The sequence below is a fragment of the Bombina bombina genome, chromosome 2, assembly GCF_027579735.1.
Source record: "Bombina bombina isolate aBomBom1 chromosome 2, aBomBom1.pri, whole genome shotgun sequence".
NCBI classification, from domain to species: Eukaryota; Metazoa; Chordata; class Amphibia; order Anura; family Bombinatoridae; genus Bombina; species Bombina bombina.
The window spans coordinates 775,230,231-775,245,970 of record NC_069500.1 but is presented as its reverse complement, the minus strand read 5'-3'; the positions used below and the strand labels follow the sequence as shown (position 1 = coordinate 775,245,970).

The following is a 15,740-nucleotide window of genomic DNA, read 5'->3' as shown; positions in this document are numbered from 1 at the left end:
TAGTCCAGAAGCCAAACAAGAGACAGCAAAATGGACTCAACTAAGCCAACAGTCCTCCAGGAGACACTGTCGCCCAACAGTTGGTCCCCCACCACTCACCCCACACTAATGAAGTGGACACCAGCCTAAATCCCCAAGGGGACAAGGCAAAGGAGAACCAAGGAAACCGAAAGGTCCCCTAATCTATAAAAGGAACACCTTCAATAGTGAGCCCAGCTCACAAAAACCCAAATGAGCCCAAAAAAAGGAGGCCACGCTTATACCAACGAAACCCGGGCAAGACCGGGCACAGAGACAGAAAAGACTGCTCTCCAATATCCTGCAAGCACTGAAATGCAACTGAAGGCAAAGTCCTCCCAGCATCTGATCATAGAATACTAAAGTATTCAACCACAAAAAATGTGTAACAGACCCAGGCAAAAAAACCTGAGTTGAAAAAACAGAGGTCATATCAGGACGACACTGAGGGTACTTGCGAGGAAGTAGAAGCAGCCAAGCAAGAAACAGACTGCAAAAGCAACCCCCAGACAGAGGGCCCGCTCTTGACACTTCTCTGCCAACCTCCTGGCACAAAAGGCAAAGAATGACTGGGGGATGAGGGGAGTGGGAGGAGTATTTAAGCCTTTGGCTGGGGTGTCTTTGCCTCCTCCTGGTGGCCAGGTTCTTAATTCCCAAAAGTAAAAAATGTAGCTGTGGACTCTTTCCATTTTAGAAGAAAATAAATATATATATGTTTTACTACTGATTAAACATATTAAACTGTAATTAAATAGAACTGAAGAAGTGACACATAAGACCTGCGCCTTAGTGACCCAATACAAATAAATGATAATAAATACATAAATAATACCTTGCTGGTAGCTGGAGACTTGGAAAGATGTTACAGGTTTCTGATAATTGTCTTTCTACAAAGATAAAAAAAGGAGAGAGCAAAGGTTCATTGAATACTAGATAACACACACGATAACAAATACATAAAACAAATGTGACGGAGGTCCTGACATTTAAAACCTCGCCAGCATGTAGAGAAATCCTGCAAAATCTAAGGGATTTTTTAGACCTTGTATTATTGTAATTGTCTTTGTTTCACTTAAAGAAAACTGCATACCAACATAAACATTTTTTTTAAAGTAAAATTTCTGTTTCTAAATTTTTTTAGAGGGCCTCACTATACTGACGAGACTTCTTAGATTATCTCACCTGAGCGGCGAGGTTTTGAATATCAGGCCAACAACCTCTATTACTACACACATGTAGTTTTTCATGCATCTAGAAAACGCATATCTGCAGCTTATATATCTGAAAGCCACTTATACTGCCTCAAGTATCTACACGAACCATATCCTCCAAGTCTTGAGCATGTTGAAAAAGAGCAATTTTCTTGAAATGAGGATTGTTTACAATGAGTGTGGCCTATGTAATGAGGTGCATTCTTTATGTTATATTTCAAGTTCAATAGTTATGCTTAGTTCACTCTGTGTATTATAAACAGTTAACATTTTAATCATGTGATCGAAGGGTGCGGGCAGTTGTAAGATTGATGCTGCTGATTAAAGTCTGGATTCTTGTTCTAGCTTCTTGCTGTCTGCGAATACTATGTAAAAAAACATTACAGCATGAAAGTACATACAGGTACAAAGCTGCCAAAAGCTTCTAAAATTTTTACTAAAAAATAAGGCCTGGCTCTGATCATTCAGAAGAGTGTGACTATGATATGACCATAATTAACAACCAGCACGATTGCTTGCATATAAATAACACATTGTTTTAGTGGTAAAATTGCATGTCTGTGGACATACCTTCATAACTGATCGCTCACTATATCTATCTGGTTAAACATTTCTGCTAGTTCACTAGACCAGGGGTCAACAACCTTGGCACCCCAGATCTTTTGGAACTACATTTCCCATGATGCTGAGACACTCTTTTGGCTGTCTGAGCATCATGGGAAGTGTAGTTCCAAAACATCTGGAGTGCCAAGGTTGCTGACCCCTGCACTAGACCGACACTAGTTAGATAAAAAAAAATGATATATGCATATTTGTTGGTTCATTTCTCTATCTGCTGTCCCCCTGGTGATTTTCTCACTTGATGTCTCTAGGTTTCATCACTATGTTACCTGTTTGTGCCAAGATCATATCTGCCTCAGTATTTTTTTAAACAATTTGAAAGATTTGTAGTTTTGTCATATTTATTTTATCCTATTTGGATGCAACAAAAGTTTTTATTTTTGTATGCAAATGCTTAATAAATCAAATATTTCTTTTCAGGCTTGAGAAAATTGTACCTGCAAACCGAAACAGCTGTGCGAGTTATCAGCCAGGAAGCAGACGTTCTGTATAGACATGCATTCCCTGCCCACTTCAGTTGACATTTATAATGCTTTATCTACATATTAATGCATTTCTTAACTCTTAAAGGAACAGTAAATACTTTGCCATTGCAAACATTTTCTGCAGATTAACATATAAGCTAAAATGTGTGTATCACATGATTTCACAGATGTGTATCAGATCTAATAACCAGAGAAAACAGAGGCATTAGATCTTTTCTTTTCAGGAATTTATTTTAAACTTGAAATCCAATTTTACTGAAACTGGATACAGCAAATCTTTGGAAACATTAGAACAAATAAATATGAATAAAGACACACAACACAGAAATAATGTCCATTAATACTGTACTTATCACATTAAAGAGAGGAAAATAAAATCAGTGTATAATGAGAGTAGAAAGATTTATGGTATCACTTTCCTTTATTAACATTTCATACAATACACAGTTGATCTGGCTGTGGCAACCCTGGGGATAATACAGTTTACCTAGCACACTTCACAGTGGCACATTTAGCTGGCACAAGCTTCTGTGAATACATTTTATACGACACTTTCCCTACTGCACACTTCCTATTAGTGCAACTCAACCTCAGTAGCAGACCTCACCAAAGGACCAAATTCTAACAATATACCACTCTGAGGTGAAGCACTGAAATAATCACAGACATTAAAAACACCATTCAATTTAAAATGTAATCTTCCTGTAAAATCTAATAAATTAAGGAAAATACAAAAAGTAGGACATATAGTCCTAAGAAATGGATCAGATTTGGATAAAGGTACACTACAGTTAAAATTAAATTTTAATGCAATAAAAAAAAAAAAAAGCTTTCCACGTTAACTTTAACTACCACATTTGCTTCAGTCTTTTGGTATCCTTTGTTAAACTGTAAAACCTAGGTAGGCTCATAAGGAGCGTGCACTTCTTTTCAACACTTTAAAGGGACACTCAACCCAATTTTTTTTTTCATGATTCAGATAGAGCATGCAATTTTAAGCAACTTTCTAATTTACTCCTATTATCAATTTTTTTTCGTTCTCTTGCTATCTTAATTTGAAAAATAAGGCATCTAAGCTATTTTTTCGGTTCAGACCTCTGGACAACACTTGTTTATTGGTTCGGTTAATTTATCCACCAATCAGCAAGAACAACCCAGGTTGTTCACCAAAAATGGTCCGGAATCTAAACTTACATTCTCGCATTTCAAATAAAGTTACCAAGAGAATAAAGAAAATTTGATAATAGGAGTAAATTAGAAAGTTGCTTAAAATTGCTTGCTCTATCTGAATCACAAAAAAAAAATTGGGTTCAGTGTCCCTTTAACCCCTTAACGACCAAGGACGTACGCCACACGTCCTCAAAAAAAATACAGTTAATGACCGAGGACGTGTGGCGTACGTCCTTGGTCTGGAAAGCAGCTGGAAGCAATCCTGCTCGCTTCCAGCTGCTTTCCGGTTATTGCAGTGATGCCTCGATATGGAGGCATCCTGCAATAACCCCCCTTGGCCATCCGATGCAGAGAGAGCCACTCTGTGGCCCTCTCTGCACCGGACATCGATGGCCGGTATCGTTGGTGGGTGGGAGCTTACGTGGGAGGCGGGTGGGCGGCCATCGATGCTCTGTATGGAGTGGAGGGGGGCGGGATCGGGGGCGGGACCCACGGGGGCGCGCACGGGAGCGCGCGCACGTGCACGGGGGTTGGTGGGTGGGCGCGTGCACGGGGCGGGAGCGGGTGGGAACCGCTACACTACAGAAAAACAAAGTTAAAAGTAAAAAAAAATAAGAAAGTTTAAATATTAAAAATATAATAATAGGGATCTGGAAGGGGTTGGGGGTTGGTCTTGGTGGGGGGGGGGGGGAAGCTACACTACAGAAAAGGGCTTTTTTTTAAAAAGAAAGGCACATTTTTTGCAAAACTGGGTACTGGCAGACAGCTGCCAGTACCCAAGATGGCGCCCATTAAGGCAGAGGGGAAGGGTTAGAGAGCTGTTAGGTGGGGGATCAGTGAGGTTGGGGTTTAAGGGGGGATCATACACATCAGCATATGTAAATATGCTTTCTTTTTTTTAAAAAAAAAAAAGGGCCAAATACCTTTTATTTTAGTACTGGCAGAGATTCTGCCAGTACTTAAGATGGCGGGGACAATTGTGGGGTGGGGGAGGGAAGAGCTGTTTGGGAGGGATCAGGGGGTCCGATGTTTCAGGTGGGAGGCTGAGCTCTACACTAAAGATAAAATTAACCCTGCAAGCTCCCTACAAGCTACATAATTAACCCCTTCACTGCTAGCCATAATACACGTGTGATGCGCAGCGGCATTTAGAGGCCTTCTAATTACCAAAAAGCAATGCCAAAGCCATATATGTCTGCTATTTCTGAACAAAGGGGATCCCAGAGAAGCATTTACAACCATTTGTGCCATAATTGCACAAGCTGTTTGTAAATAATTTCAGTGAGAAACCTAAAATTGAGAAAAATTTAACTTTTTTTTTAATTTGATCGCATTTGGCGGTGAAATGGTGGCATAAAATATACCAAAATTGGCCTAGATCAATACTTGGGGTTGTCTACTACACTACACTAAAGCTAAAACTATCCCAAAAAGCTCCCTACATGCTCCCTAATTAACCCCTTCACTGATGGGCATAATACACGTGTGGTGCGCGGTGGCATTTAGCAGCCTTCTAATTACCAAAAAGCAACGCCAAAGTCATATATGTCTGCTATTTCTGAACAAAGGGGATCCCAGATAAGAATTTACAACAATTTATGCCATAATTGCACAAGCTGTTTGTAAATAATTTAAGTTAGAAACCAAAAGTTTGTGAAAAAATTTGTGAAAAGTGAACGATTTTTTGTATTTGATTGCATTTGGCGGTGAAATGGTGGCATGAAATATACCAAAATGGGCCTAGATCAATACTTTGGGTTGTCTACTAAAAAAAAATATATACATGTCAAGGGATATTCAGAGATTCCTGAAAGATATCAGTGTTCTAATGTAACTAACGCTAATTTTGAAAAGAAATGGTTTGGAAATAGCAAAGTGCTACTTGTATTTATGGCCCTATAGTTTACAAAAAAAGCAAAGAACATGTAAACATTGGGTATTTCTAAATTCAGGACAAAATTTAGAAACTATTTAGCATGGGTGTTTTTTGGTGGTTGTAGATGTGTAACAGATTTTGGGGGTCAAAGTTAGAAAAAGTGTGTTTTTTTCCATTTTTTCCTCATATTTTATAATTTTTTTTATAGTAAATTATAAGATATGATGAAAATAATGGTATCTTTAGAAAGTCCATTTAATGGCGAGAAAAACGGTATATAATATGTGTGGGTACAGTAAATGAGTAAGAGGAAAATTACAGCTAAACACAAACACCTCAAAAATGTAAAAATAGCCTTGGTCCCAAACGGACAGAAAATGGAAAAGTGCTGTGGTCATTAAGGGGTTAAGGTAGAAGTGTTGGCAGCAACATTTGTAGAAATATCATGCATTGGTGCAAATATTGCTCCTATAGAATGCTGCATGTGCACGCTCCTGAGCTCCTATGAGCTGACCTAGGTTTTACTATTCAACAAAGAAAATGAAGCAAATGTTGTAGTTAAAGTAAAGTGGAAAGCTTTTTTTTTTATTGCATGGTCTATTTAAATCATGAAACTTTAATTTTGATTTTAGAGTCCCTTTAAATTATTTAAAAAATATAAATTATGCTTACCAGATAATTTCCTTTCCTTCTGTATGAGGAGAGTCCACGGCTTCATTCCTTACATGTGGGAATACAGAACCTGGCCACCAGGAGGAGGCAAAGACACCCCCAGCCAAAGGATTAAATACCTTCCCCACTTTCCTTATATCATAGTCATTCTGCCAAGGGAACAAGGAAAAGTAGGAGAAACATCAGGATATAAATGGTGCAAGGAGAAAAAAACTAAATTTAGGTCCGCCCTTTGGAAAATACGGGCGGGGGCCGTGGACTCTCCTCATACAGAAGGAAAGGAAAATATCTGGTAAGCATAATTTATGTTTTCCTTCTTAATATGAGGAGAGTCCACGGCTTCATTCCTTACTTGTGGGAAACATATACCCAAGCTCCAGAGGACACTGAATGAACGGGAGGGTAAAAGTATGGCGGACCCTATTCTGGGGGCACCACAGCCTGCAAAAACCCTTCTCCCAAAAGCTGCTTCAGCCGAAGCAAAAACGTCAAATTTGTAAAATTTAGAAAAGGTATGTAAGGAGGACAAAGTAGCCGCCCTACAAATTTGATCCATAGAGGCCTCATTCTTGAAGACCCAAGAGGAAGTCACTGCTCTAGTTGAATGAGCCTTAATCCTCTGAGGAGGCTTATGACCCGCTGTCTCATAAGCTAAGCAAATAATGCTCCTCAACCAAAAAAGATAAGGAAGTGGGTGAGGCCTTCTACCCCCTATGCTTCCCATAATAGACAACAAACAAAGAAGTGCGTTTAAACTCCTTCGTAACCTGAAGATAGAACTTCAAGGCCCAAACCACATCCAAATTATAACCTTTCCTTTGAAAAAGAAGGATTAAGACACAAGGAAGGAACCACAATCTCCTGATTGATGTTGCGATCTGAAACGACCTTAGGGAGAAAACCTAACCCAGTACGAAGAACAGCCTTATCAGCATGAAATACTAGGTAAGGAGGCTCACATTGCAAGGCAGCCATTTCAGAGACTATGCGCGCGCCGAAACAATGGCTAGTAGAAAAAGAACCTTCTAAGTCAGTAATTTAATGTCAACTACATGCATAGGCTCAAACGGAGCCTTCTGCAAAACTTTAAGAACAAGATTTAAACTCCAAGGAGGAGCGCTAGATCTAAACACAGGCCTGATTCTAGCCAGAGCCTGAACAAAAGACTGAACATCTGGAAGCTCAGCGAGCCTCTTGTGCAGTAAAACAGAAAGTGACTAAGTCTGTCCCTTAAGGGAGCTAGCAAAAAGGCCCTTCTCCAGACCATCCTGGAGCAGGGAAAGAATCCTGTAAACCCTGACCTTATGCCAGGGGAATCCACGCCCTTCACACCAGAATAAGTAAGTTCTCCACACCTTATGATAGATGTGACGCGTAACCGGCTTACAAGCTTGAATGAGAGTATCAATAACTCTCTCTGAGAAACCTCTCTTGGCTAGGACTAAGCGTTCATTCTCCACGCAGTCAGCCTCAGAGAATCTAGATTTTCATGAACAAGGGGACCTTGTTCCAGCAGATCCCTGTGACAAGGTAACTTCCATGGAGGAGATGACGACATCCCCACTAGATCCGCGAACCACATCCTTCACGGCCACGACAGACCAATCAGTATCACTGATGCCCGCTCTTGCTTGATGCGGGCCACTATTCAAGGAAGGAGAGGTAATGACGGAAAAAGGTATATTAGACTGAACCTCCAAGGCACCACTAATGCATCTATTAGTTCTGCCTGAGGATCCTTGGATCTTGACCCATACCTGGGTAGCTTGGTATTGAGACGGGACGCCATGAGATCTATCTCTGAAGTCCCCCACCTGTTGCATATCTCCGCAAACACCTCGGGATGGAGAGACCATTCCCCCGGATGAAAGGATTGTCTGCTGAGAAAATCCGCTTCCCAGTTGTCCACACCCGGAATGTGGATCGCTGACAGCTAACAGTTGTGGGCCTCTGCCCACTCCAGAATCTGAGATACCTACCTCATTGCTAGGGAGCTCCTCGTTCCTCCCTGGTGGTTGATGTAAGCCAACAAGGTGATATTGTCTGAATGGAATCGATAAACTGGGACAAACCCAGACGGGGCCAAGCCTTCAGAGCATTGATGATTGCTCGAAGTTCCAGAATGTTGATTGGAAGAGAGCTCTCCTCCCAAGACCAAAGGCCCTGAGCCTTTTAGCATTTAAACAAATAATTTGCATATTCACATCACAAATAAAAGAACTAGCAACCCTTAAAGCCTTAATTCTATCAAGAATATCATCGAGGGGACCTTCCACCTCGATCAATTCCGATAAGGAGTCACACCAGTAGGTAGCCGCTCCCGCAACTGCGGCAATGCCGCCGCTGGTTGAAATAAATATCCCGAATGTTGAAACATCTTTCTTAACAGAGTTTCCATCTTTTTATCCATGGGCTCTTTAAACTACAAACTATCCTCCAAAGGGATAGTAGTACATTTTGCTGGCATGGAGACAGCGCCATCCACCTTAGGGATGGAACCCCGCAACTCCAATTGAGAGTCCGGAACCGGGAACAGTTTCTTAAAAGCAGACAAAGGGGTGAAGGAAGAACCAATCCTCTCCCATTCGATCTTAATAATGTTTGCCATCTTTACAGGAACAGGGAAAGTCTAAGGAACAACCTTGTCTTCATAAACTCTATCCAGTTTAGGAAATTAAAGGTTTGTTAGGCAGTTTGGCCTCTGGAACCTCTAAGGTATCCAGAACTTCCTTTAAAAGAAAGCGAAAGTGCTCCATCCTAAATCTAAAATCTGGTTCCTCCGCAATCGGAGGATTAGAGGCAGCAGATTCCGACCCAGAAAGTTTACACTCTGAAGTATCAGAAAGAACTTCCTCATCAGACAATCGTCTATCAGCTATAGCCAATAAACTGGATGATGACCCCTGGGAAGGATAGAAATATTTGACCTTTCGCTTAGCAGAGCGAGGTAAAGCACTAATGGCCGCAGACACCGCCGTTTGTAACTGAGCATTGAAGTCTGGAGGTAAAAGGCCTCCTCCAGAAGGCATGCTATGGGAAACTGCATGTGTATTAGGAGATGAGGACGGGGACCCCTCAGAGGTGAAAGGCTCAGTAGTATCAAACATGTTAACCTTTTTTGACATAATCACTTTTTCTAGGCATGTGGAACATAATTGAGAGGGCGGTTATACCTCGGCCTCCTCACAATATAAACAGGTATTAGTCTTAGGTATAGAGGGAGTACCCTCTAAAACATCAGAGTCCTCCATAGCTATGGGCTCCTAATATAACAATAGTGAACGTTATATAAATATATAAAACGCCACCTTTATACCCCAAATGGCTGGGGCACTCACAATCTCCTATGACCCAGGCCCACAGTGAACACCGCTTCTCTCCGATAACCAGCACGGTCAGAGTAGGAAGTGAAGCTACGACCACACCCAGTCACATGGAGCACAACCTAGGACCGCCTCCGCTAAGGAAAAGCGCGCCAAGCTTGCAAAGCTGCATTTCTGAAGTAACCGGTATGTTCCAACCTCAGCCTATGAGCCTCAGAAATCATCTCACACATAACGCAGTATAATCAAATAAAATGTATGAGATAAATCCCCACTGTTCAATAATCCACCCTCAGGAGATATTAACCCTTGATTCCATACAGATAAAAGGAGCCACACTGTGACCCTGTCTTCTTGCGTTATCATGTGTGTATAAATAAATGAAAGGATCTTACCAGAATCTATGCCGTGGAACAGAAACACCACCTCTCAAGTTCGACAGTCTTGTAGCATCGCTCCTGACATGGACTTGAGTGATGGAAGCAGGCAGTGAAATTCGTCAACACTGATTGATTAGGAGCTGTTAATACGAGCCTGGATGGGTTCGGAGAAAGACTCTCTCTGCATGTCCAGACTCTAATTTTCGTCAATGCTCTCACTGAGAGGCTAATAATACTACTTAAAACTCCAGTCCCATTTCAAAGGGTAGATACCTTTCATAAGGAACTACTCTGAATCTTCTGACACTTCTCTGCCAACCTCCTGTGACAAAGGCAAAGAATGACTGGGATATGAGGGAACTGGGGGAGGTATTTAAGCCTTTGGCTGGGGTGTCTTTGCCTCCTCCTGGTGGCCAGGTTCTGTATTCACACAAGTAAGGAATGAAGCCGTGGACTCTCCTCATATTAAGAAGGAAATATTTTTTATTTTTTTCTTAGTGCAGTGCTTGATTGTTAAAGTGAAGGTCAATTTTTACTCGCTGCACACCACCTATGTATACATTATGAACTAACTATAACAGTCGCTAAGATAATTTTCTGAAATAATCAACTAGTTACCAAGAAATTCAATATATATAAAACCTCCGTTTCTTCTTTTTACTCCTCCCCCGATCCACTTCCTTATTTGGCACCAGTGAAGTAGCGAGCGTCTCTTCAACCCCGCCGCATCATTTCCAAGCTCGTGCACAAGACTTATTTTAAAATGCGCATACGTATTGTAACTGCATTCGCGCATGCGTGTCAATTTCAAAGAATAATATATCTGTATTTATATTCCGCTGTTGACATGATATTTACCCCTTTCGATGATTATAAACGGCAAAAGTGATTTGACTTCCTTTCTTCTACTGCGCGCAATAACAATGAATGAGACAATGTAGGAGGCAGGCGTTCAGCGTAATACGCATGCGCAAGACATGAACGAGCATGAAGTAGATGACGAGACTCGGATTTAGGCGCATGCACGATTGTTGCCGATGACGTGGGTAAAAAGGGGCAGGACGCCACGGGGGAAGTAAAGGGATTGGAGGTAAAGAGTAAAAAATATGTCAATCAAATGAGGGAAGATGTCGGGCGGACAGTTGCGGTGAAACGGACGGTAATTGTAATATAAAAATTTAAAACGGACCAAATTCTTTTTCAAGTTTTTGATGAATGAACATGCTGTTTATTATACATGTTAATGATAATACTGGAATCGAGTGGGGCAGACTTGACCTTCACTTTAATATTTGCTATGAGTCCCTTTAAGCACCACAGTTTAAATCCATAAAGATCCCATCTTACCCTTAGTTTGTTACTGTTGCATTCAGGAAGTAAGGTCTTGCAGTTTTTATGAACATTTACAGCACAATCTGTAACAAAGAAACAACATCTTTAAAAAAGAGCAGAAACATAAAATTAACAACATTTTAATGTTTTAAAGGATGTTGCCATACAAAATATTTGCTGGTTTTAACCAAGGTAGAAATATCCTAGCAGCCAGAGAGCTACAGCTGTTTTTTTATTTTTTTAAAATCTGCAGCTTTAATATACACCCTTCTTCCCTCTACCATAAAAAAACAGAATTTATGCTTACCTGATAAATTACTTTCTCCAACGGTGTGTCCGGTCCACGGCGTCATCCTTACTTGTGGGAATATCTCTTCCCCAACAGGAAATGGCAAAGAGTCCCAGCAAAGCTGGCCATATAGTCCCTCCTAGGCTCCGCCCACCCCAGTCATTCGACCAACGGACAGGAGGAAAAATATAGGAGAAACCATATGGTACCGTGGTGACTGTAGTTAGAGAAAATAATTCATCAGACCTGATTAAAAAACCAGGGCGGGCCGTGGACCGGACACACCGTTGGAGAAAGTAATTTATCAGGTAAGCATAAATTCTGTTTTCTCCAACATTGGTGTGTCCGGTCCACGGCGTCATCCTTACTTGTGGGAACCAATACCAAAGCTTTAGGACACGGATGAAGGGAGGGAGCAAATCAGGTTACCTAAACGGAAGGCACCACGGCTTGCAAAACCTTTCTCCCAAAAATAGCCTCCGAAGAAGCAAAAGTATCAAATTTGTAAAATTTGGCAAAAGTGTGCAGTGAAGACCAAGTCGCTGCCTTACATATCTGGTCAACAGAAGCCTCGTTCTTGAAGGCCCATGTGGAAGCCACAGCCCTAGTGGAGTGAGCTGTGATTCTTTCAGGAGGCTGCCGTCCGGCAGTCTCATAAGCCAATCGGATGATGCTTTTAAGCCAAAAGGAAAGAGAGGTAGAAGTCGCTTTTTGACCTCTCCTTTTACCAGAATAGACAACAAACAAAGAAGATGTTTGTCTGAAATCTTTTGTAGCCTCTAAATAGAATTTTAGAGCACGGACTACGTCCAAATTGTGTAACAAACGTTCCTTCTTTGAAACTGGATTCGGACATAAAGAAGGTACAACTATCTCCTGGTTAATATTCTTGTTAGAAACAACCTTTGGAAGAAAACCAGGCTTAGTACGCAAAACCACCTTATCTGCATGGAACACCAGATAGGGCGGAGAACATTGCAGAGCAGATAACTCTGAAACTCTTCTAGCAGAAGAAATAGCAACCAAAAACAAAACTTTCCAAGATAGTAACTTAATATCTATGGAATGTAAAGGTTCAAACGGAACCCCTTGAAGAACTGAAAGAACTAGATTTAGACTCCAGGGAGGAGTCAAGGGTCTGTAAACAGGCTTGATCCTAACCAGAGCCTGAACAAATGTTGAACATCTGGCACAGCTGCCAGTCTTTTGTGTAGTAAGACAGATAAAGCAGAGATCTGTCCCTTTAGAGAACTTGCAGATAATCCTTTCTCCAAACCTTCTTGTAGAAAGGAGAGAATCTTAGGAATTTTTATCTTATTCCATGGGAATCCTTTGGATTCACACCAACAGATATATCTTTTCCATATTTTATGGTAAATCTTTATAGTTACCGGTTTTCTGGCCTGAACCAGAGTATCTATCACAGAATCTGAAAACCCACGCTTCGATAGAATCAAGCGTTCAAACTCCAAGCCGTCAGCTGGAGGGAGACCAGATTTGGATGTTCGAATGGACCCTGAACAAGAAGGTCCTGTCTCAAAGGTAGCTTCCATGGTGGAACCGATGACATATTCACCAGGTCTGCATACCAAGTCCTGCGTGGCCACGCAGGAGCTATCAAGATCACCGAGGCCCTCTCCTGTTTGATCCTGGCTACCAGCCTGGGAATGAGAGGAAACGGTGGAAATACATAAGCTAGGTTGAAGGTCCAAGGTGCTACTAGTGCATCGACTAGAGTCGCCTTGGGATCCCTGGATCTGGACCCATAGCAAGGAACCTTGAAGTTCTGACGAGACGCCATCAGATCCATGTCTGGAATGCCCCATAATTGAGTTAGTTGGGCAAAGATCTCCGGGTGGAGTTCCCACTCCCCCGGATGGAATGTCTGACGACTCAGATAATCCGCTTCCCAGTTTTCCACACCTGGGATGTGGATCGCAGATAAGTGGCAGGAGTGATCCTCCGCCCATTGAATTATTTTGGTCACTTCTTTTATCGCCAGGGAACTCCTTGTTCCCCCCTGATGATTGATATACGCAACGGTCGTCATGTTGTCTGATTGGAATCTTATGAATCTGGCCTTTGCTAGCTGAGGCCAAGCCCCGAGAGCATTGAAGATCGCTCTTAGTTCCAGAATGTTTATCGGGAGAAGAGACTCTTCCCGAGACCATAGTCCCTGAGCTTTCAGGGACTCCCAGACCGCTCCCCAGCCCACTAGACTGGCGTCGGTCATGACAATGACCCACTCTGGTCTGTGGAAGCTCATTCCCTGGGATAGATGGTCCAGGGTCAGCCACCAACGGAGTGAATCTCTGGTCTTCTGATCTACTTGAATCATTGGAGACAAGTCTGTATAATCCCCATTCCACTGTTTGAGCATGCACAGTTGTAATGGTCTTAGATGCATTTGTGCAAAAGGAACTATGTCCATTGCTGCAACCATCAACCCTACTACTTCCATGCACTGCGCTATGGAAGGACGTGGAACAGAATGAAGAACTTGACAAGTGCTTAGAAGTTTTGACTTTCTGACCTCTGTCAGAAAAATCCTCATTTCTAAGGAATCTATTATTGTTCCCAAGAAGGGAACTCTTGTTGACGGAGACAGAGAACTTTTTTCTATGTTCACCTTCCATCCGTGTGATCTGAGAAAGGCCAGAACGATGACTGTATGAGCCTTTGCTTTTGACAGGGACGACGCTTGTATTAGAATGTCGTCCAAGTAAGGTACTACTGCAATGCCCCTCGGTCTTAGAACCGCTAGAAGGGACCCTAGTACCTTTGTGAAAATCCTTGGAGCAGTGGCTAACCCGAATGGGAGGGCCAAAAACTGGTAATGTTTGTCCAGAAAGGCGAACCTTAGGAACTGATGATGTTCTTTTTGGATAGGAATATGTAGGTACGCATCCTTTAGATCCACGGTAGTCATAAATTGACCTTCCTGGATAGTGGGTAGAATCGTTCGAATGGTTTCCATCTTGAACGATGGTACCCTGAGAAATTTGTTTAGGATCTTCAAATCCAAAATTGGTCTGAAAGTTCCCTCTTTTTTGGGAACTACGAACGGATTGGAATAAAATCCCATTCCTTGTTCCTTTATTGGAACTGGGTGTATCACTCCCATCTTTAACAGGTCTTCTACACAATGTAAGAACGCCTGTCTCTCGATTTTGGTTTAAGGATAAGTGAGACATGTGGAACCTTCCCCTTGGGGGTAGTTCCCTGAATTCCAGAAGATAACCCTGAGAAACTATTTCTAGCGCCCAGGGATCCTGAACATCTCTTGCCCAAGCCTGAGCAAAGAGAGAGAGTCTGCCCCCTACTAGATCCGGTCCCGGATCGGGGGCTACTCCTTCATGCTGTTTTATTAGCAACAGCAGGCTTCTTGGCCTGCTTACCCTTGTTCCAGCCTTGCATCGGTTTCCAGGCTTGTTTGGGTTGTGAGGCATTACCCTCTTGCTTAGAGGATGCAGAATTAGAGGCCGGTCCGTTCCTGAAATTGAGAAAGGAACGAAAATTAGACTTATTCTTGGCCTTGAAAGGCCTATCTTGTGGAAGGGCGTGGCCCTTTCCCCCAGTGATGTCTGAGATAATCTCTTTCAATTCTGGTCCAAATAGAGTTTTACCTTTAAAAGGGATGTTAAGCAATTTTGTCTTGGATGACACATCCGCTGACCAAGACTTTAGCCAAAGCGCTCTGCGCGCCACGATTGCAAACCCTGAATTTTTCGCCGCTAATCTAGCTAATTGCAAAGCGGCATCTAAAATAAAAGAGTTAGCCAATTTAAGTGTGTGAACTCTGTCCATAACCTCCTCATATGGAGTCTCTCTACTGAGCGACTTTTCTAGTTCCTCGAACCAGAACCACGCTGCTGTAGTGACAGGGACAATGCACGAAATGGGTTGTAGAAGGTAACCTTGCTGTACAAAAATCTTCTTAAGCAAACCCTCCAATTTTTTATCCATAGGATCTTTGAAAGCACAACTATCCTCGATAGGAATAGTAGTGCGTTTGTTTAGAGTAGAAACTGCCCCCTCGACCTTAGGGACTGTCTGCCATAAGTCCTTTCTGGGGTCGACCATAGGAAATAATTTCTTAAATATAGGGGGGGGACAAAAGGTATGCCGGGCTTTTCCCACTCCTTATTCACTATGTCCGCCACCCGCTTGGGTATAGGAAAAGCGTTGGGGTGCACCGGAACCTCTAGGAACTTGTCCATCTTGCATAATTTTTCTGGAATGACCAAGTTGTCACAATCATCCAGAGTAGATAACACCTCCTTAAGCAGTGCGCGGAGATGTTCTAATTTAAATTTAAATGTCACAACATCAGGTTCAGCTTGTTGAGAAATTTTTCCTGAAT

The 15,740-nt window shown here is 42.1% G+C and overlaps 1 protein-coding gene across 1 annotated transcript in view; it reads right to left on the bottom strand.

Annotated features, from left to right (window-relative positions):
- Positions 1-15,740, bottom strand: part of ARHGEF18 (Rho/Rac guanine nucleotide exchange factor 18) — a 794,779-nt gene that overhangs the window by 351,011 nt on the left and 428,028 nt on the right. Inside the window, exons 11-12 of the mRNA XM_053702932.1 lie at positions 11,104-11,171; positions 851-905 (exon numbers count right to left, since the gene is read on the bottom strand). Of these exons, the coding sequence (XP_053558907.1) occupies positions 851-905; positions 11,104-11,171 (123 nt within the window). The remainder of the gene's footprint in view (positions 1-850; positions 906-11,103; positions 11,172-15,740) is intronic.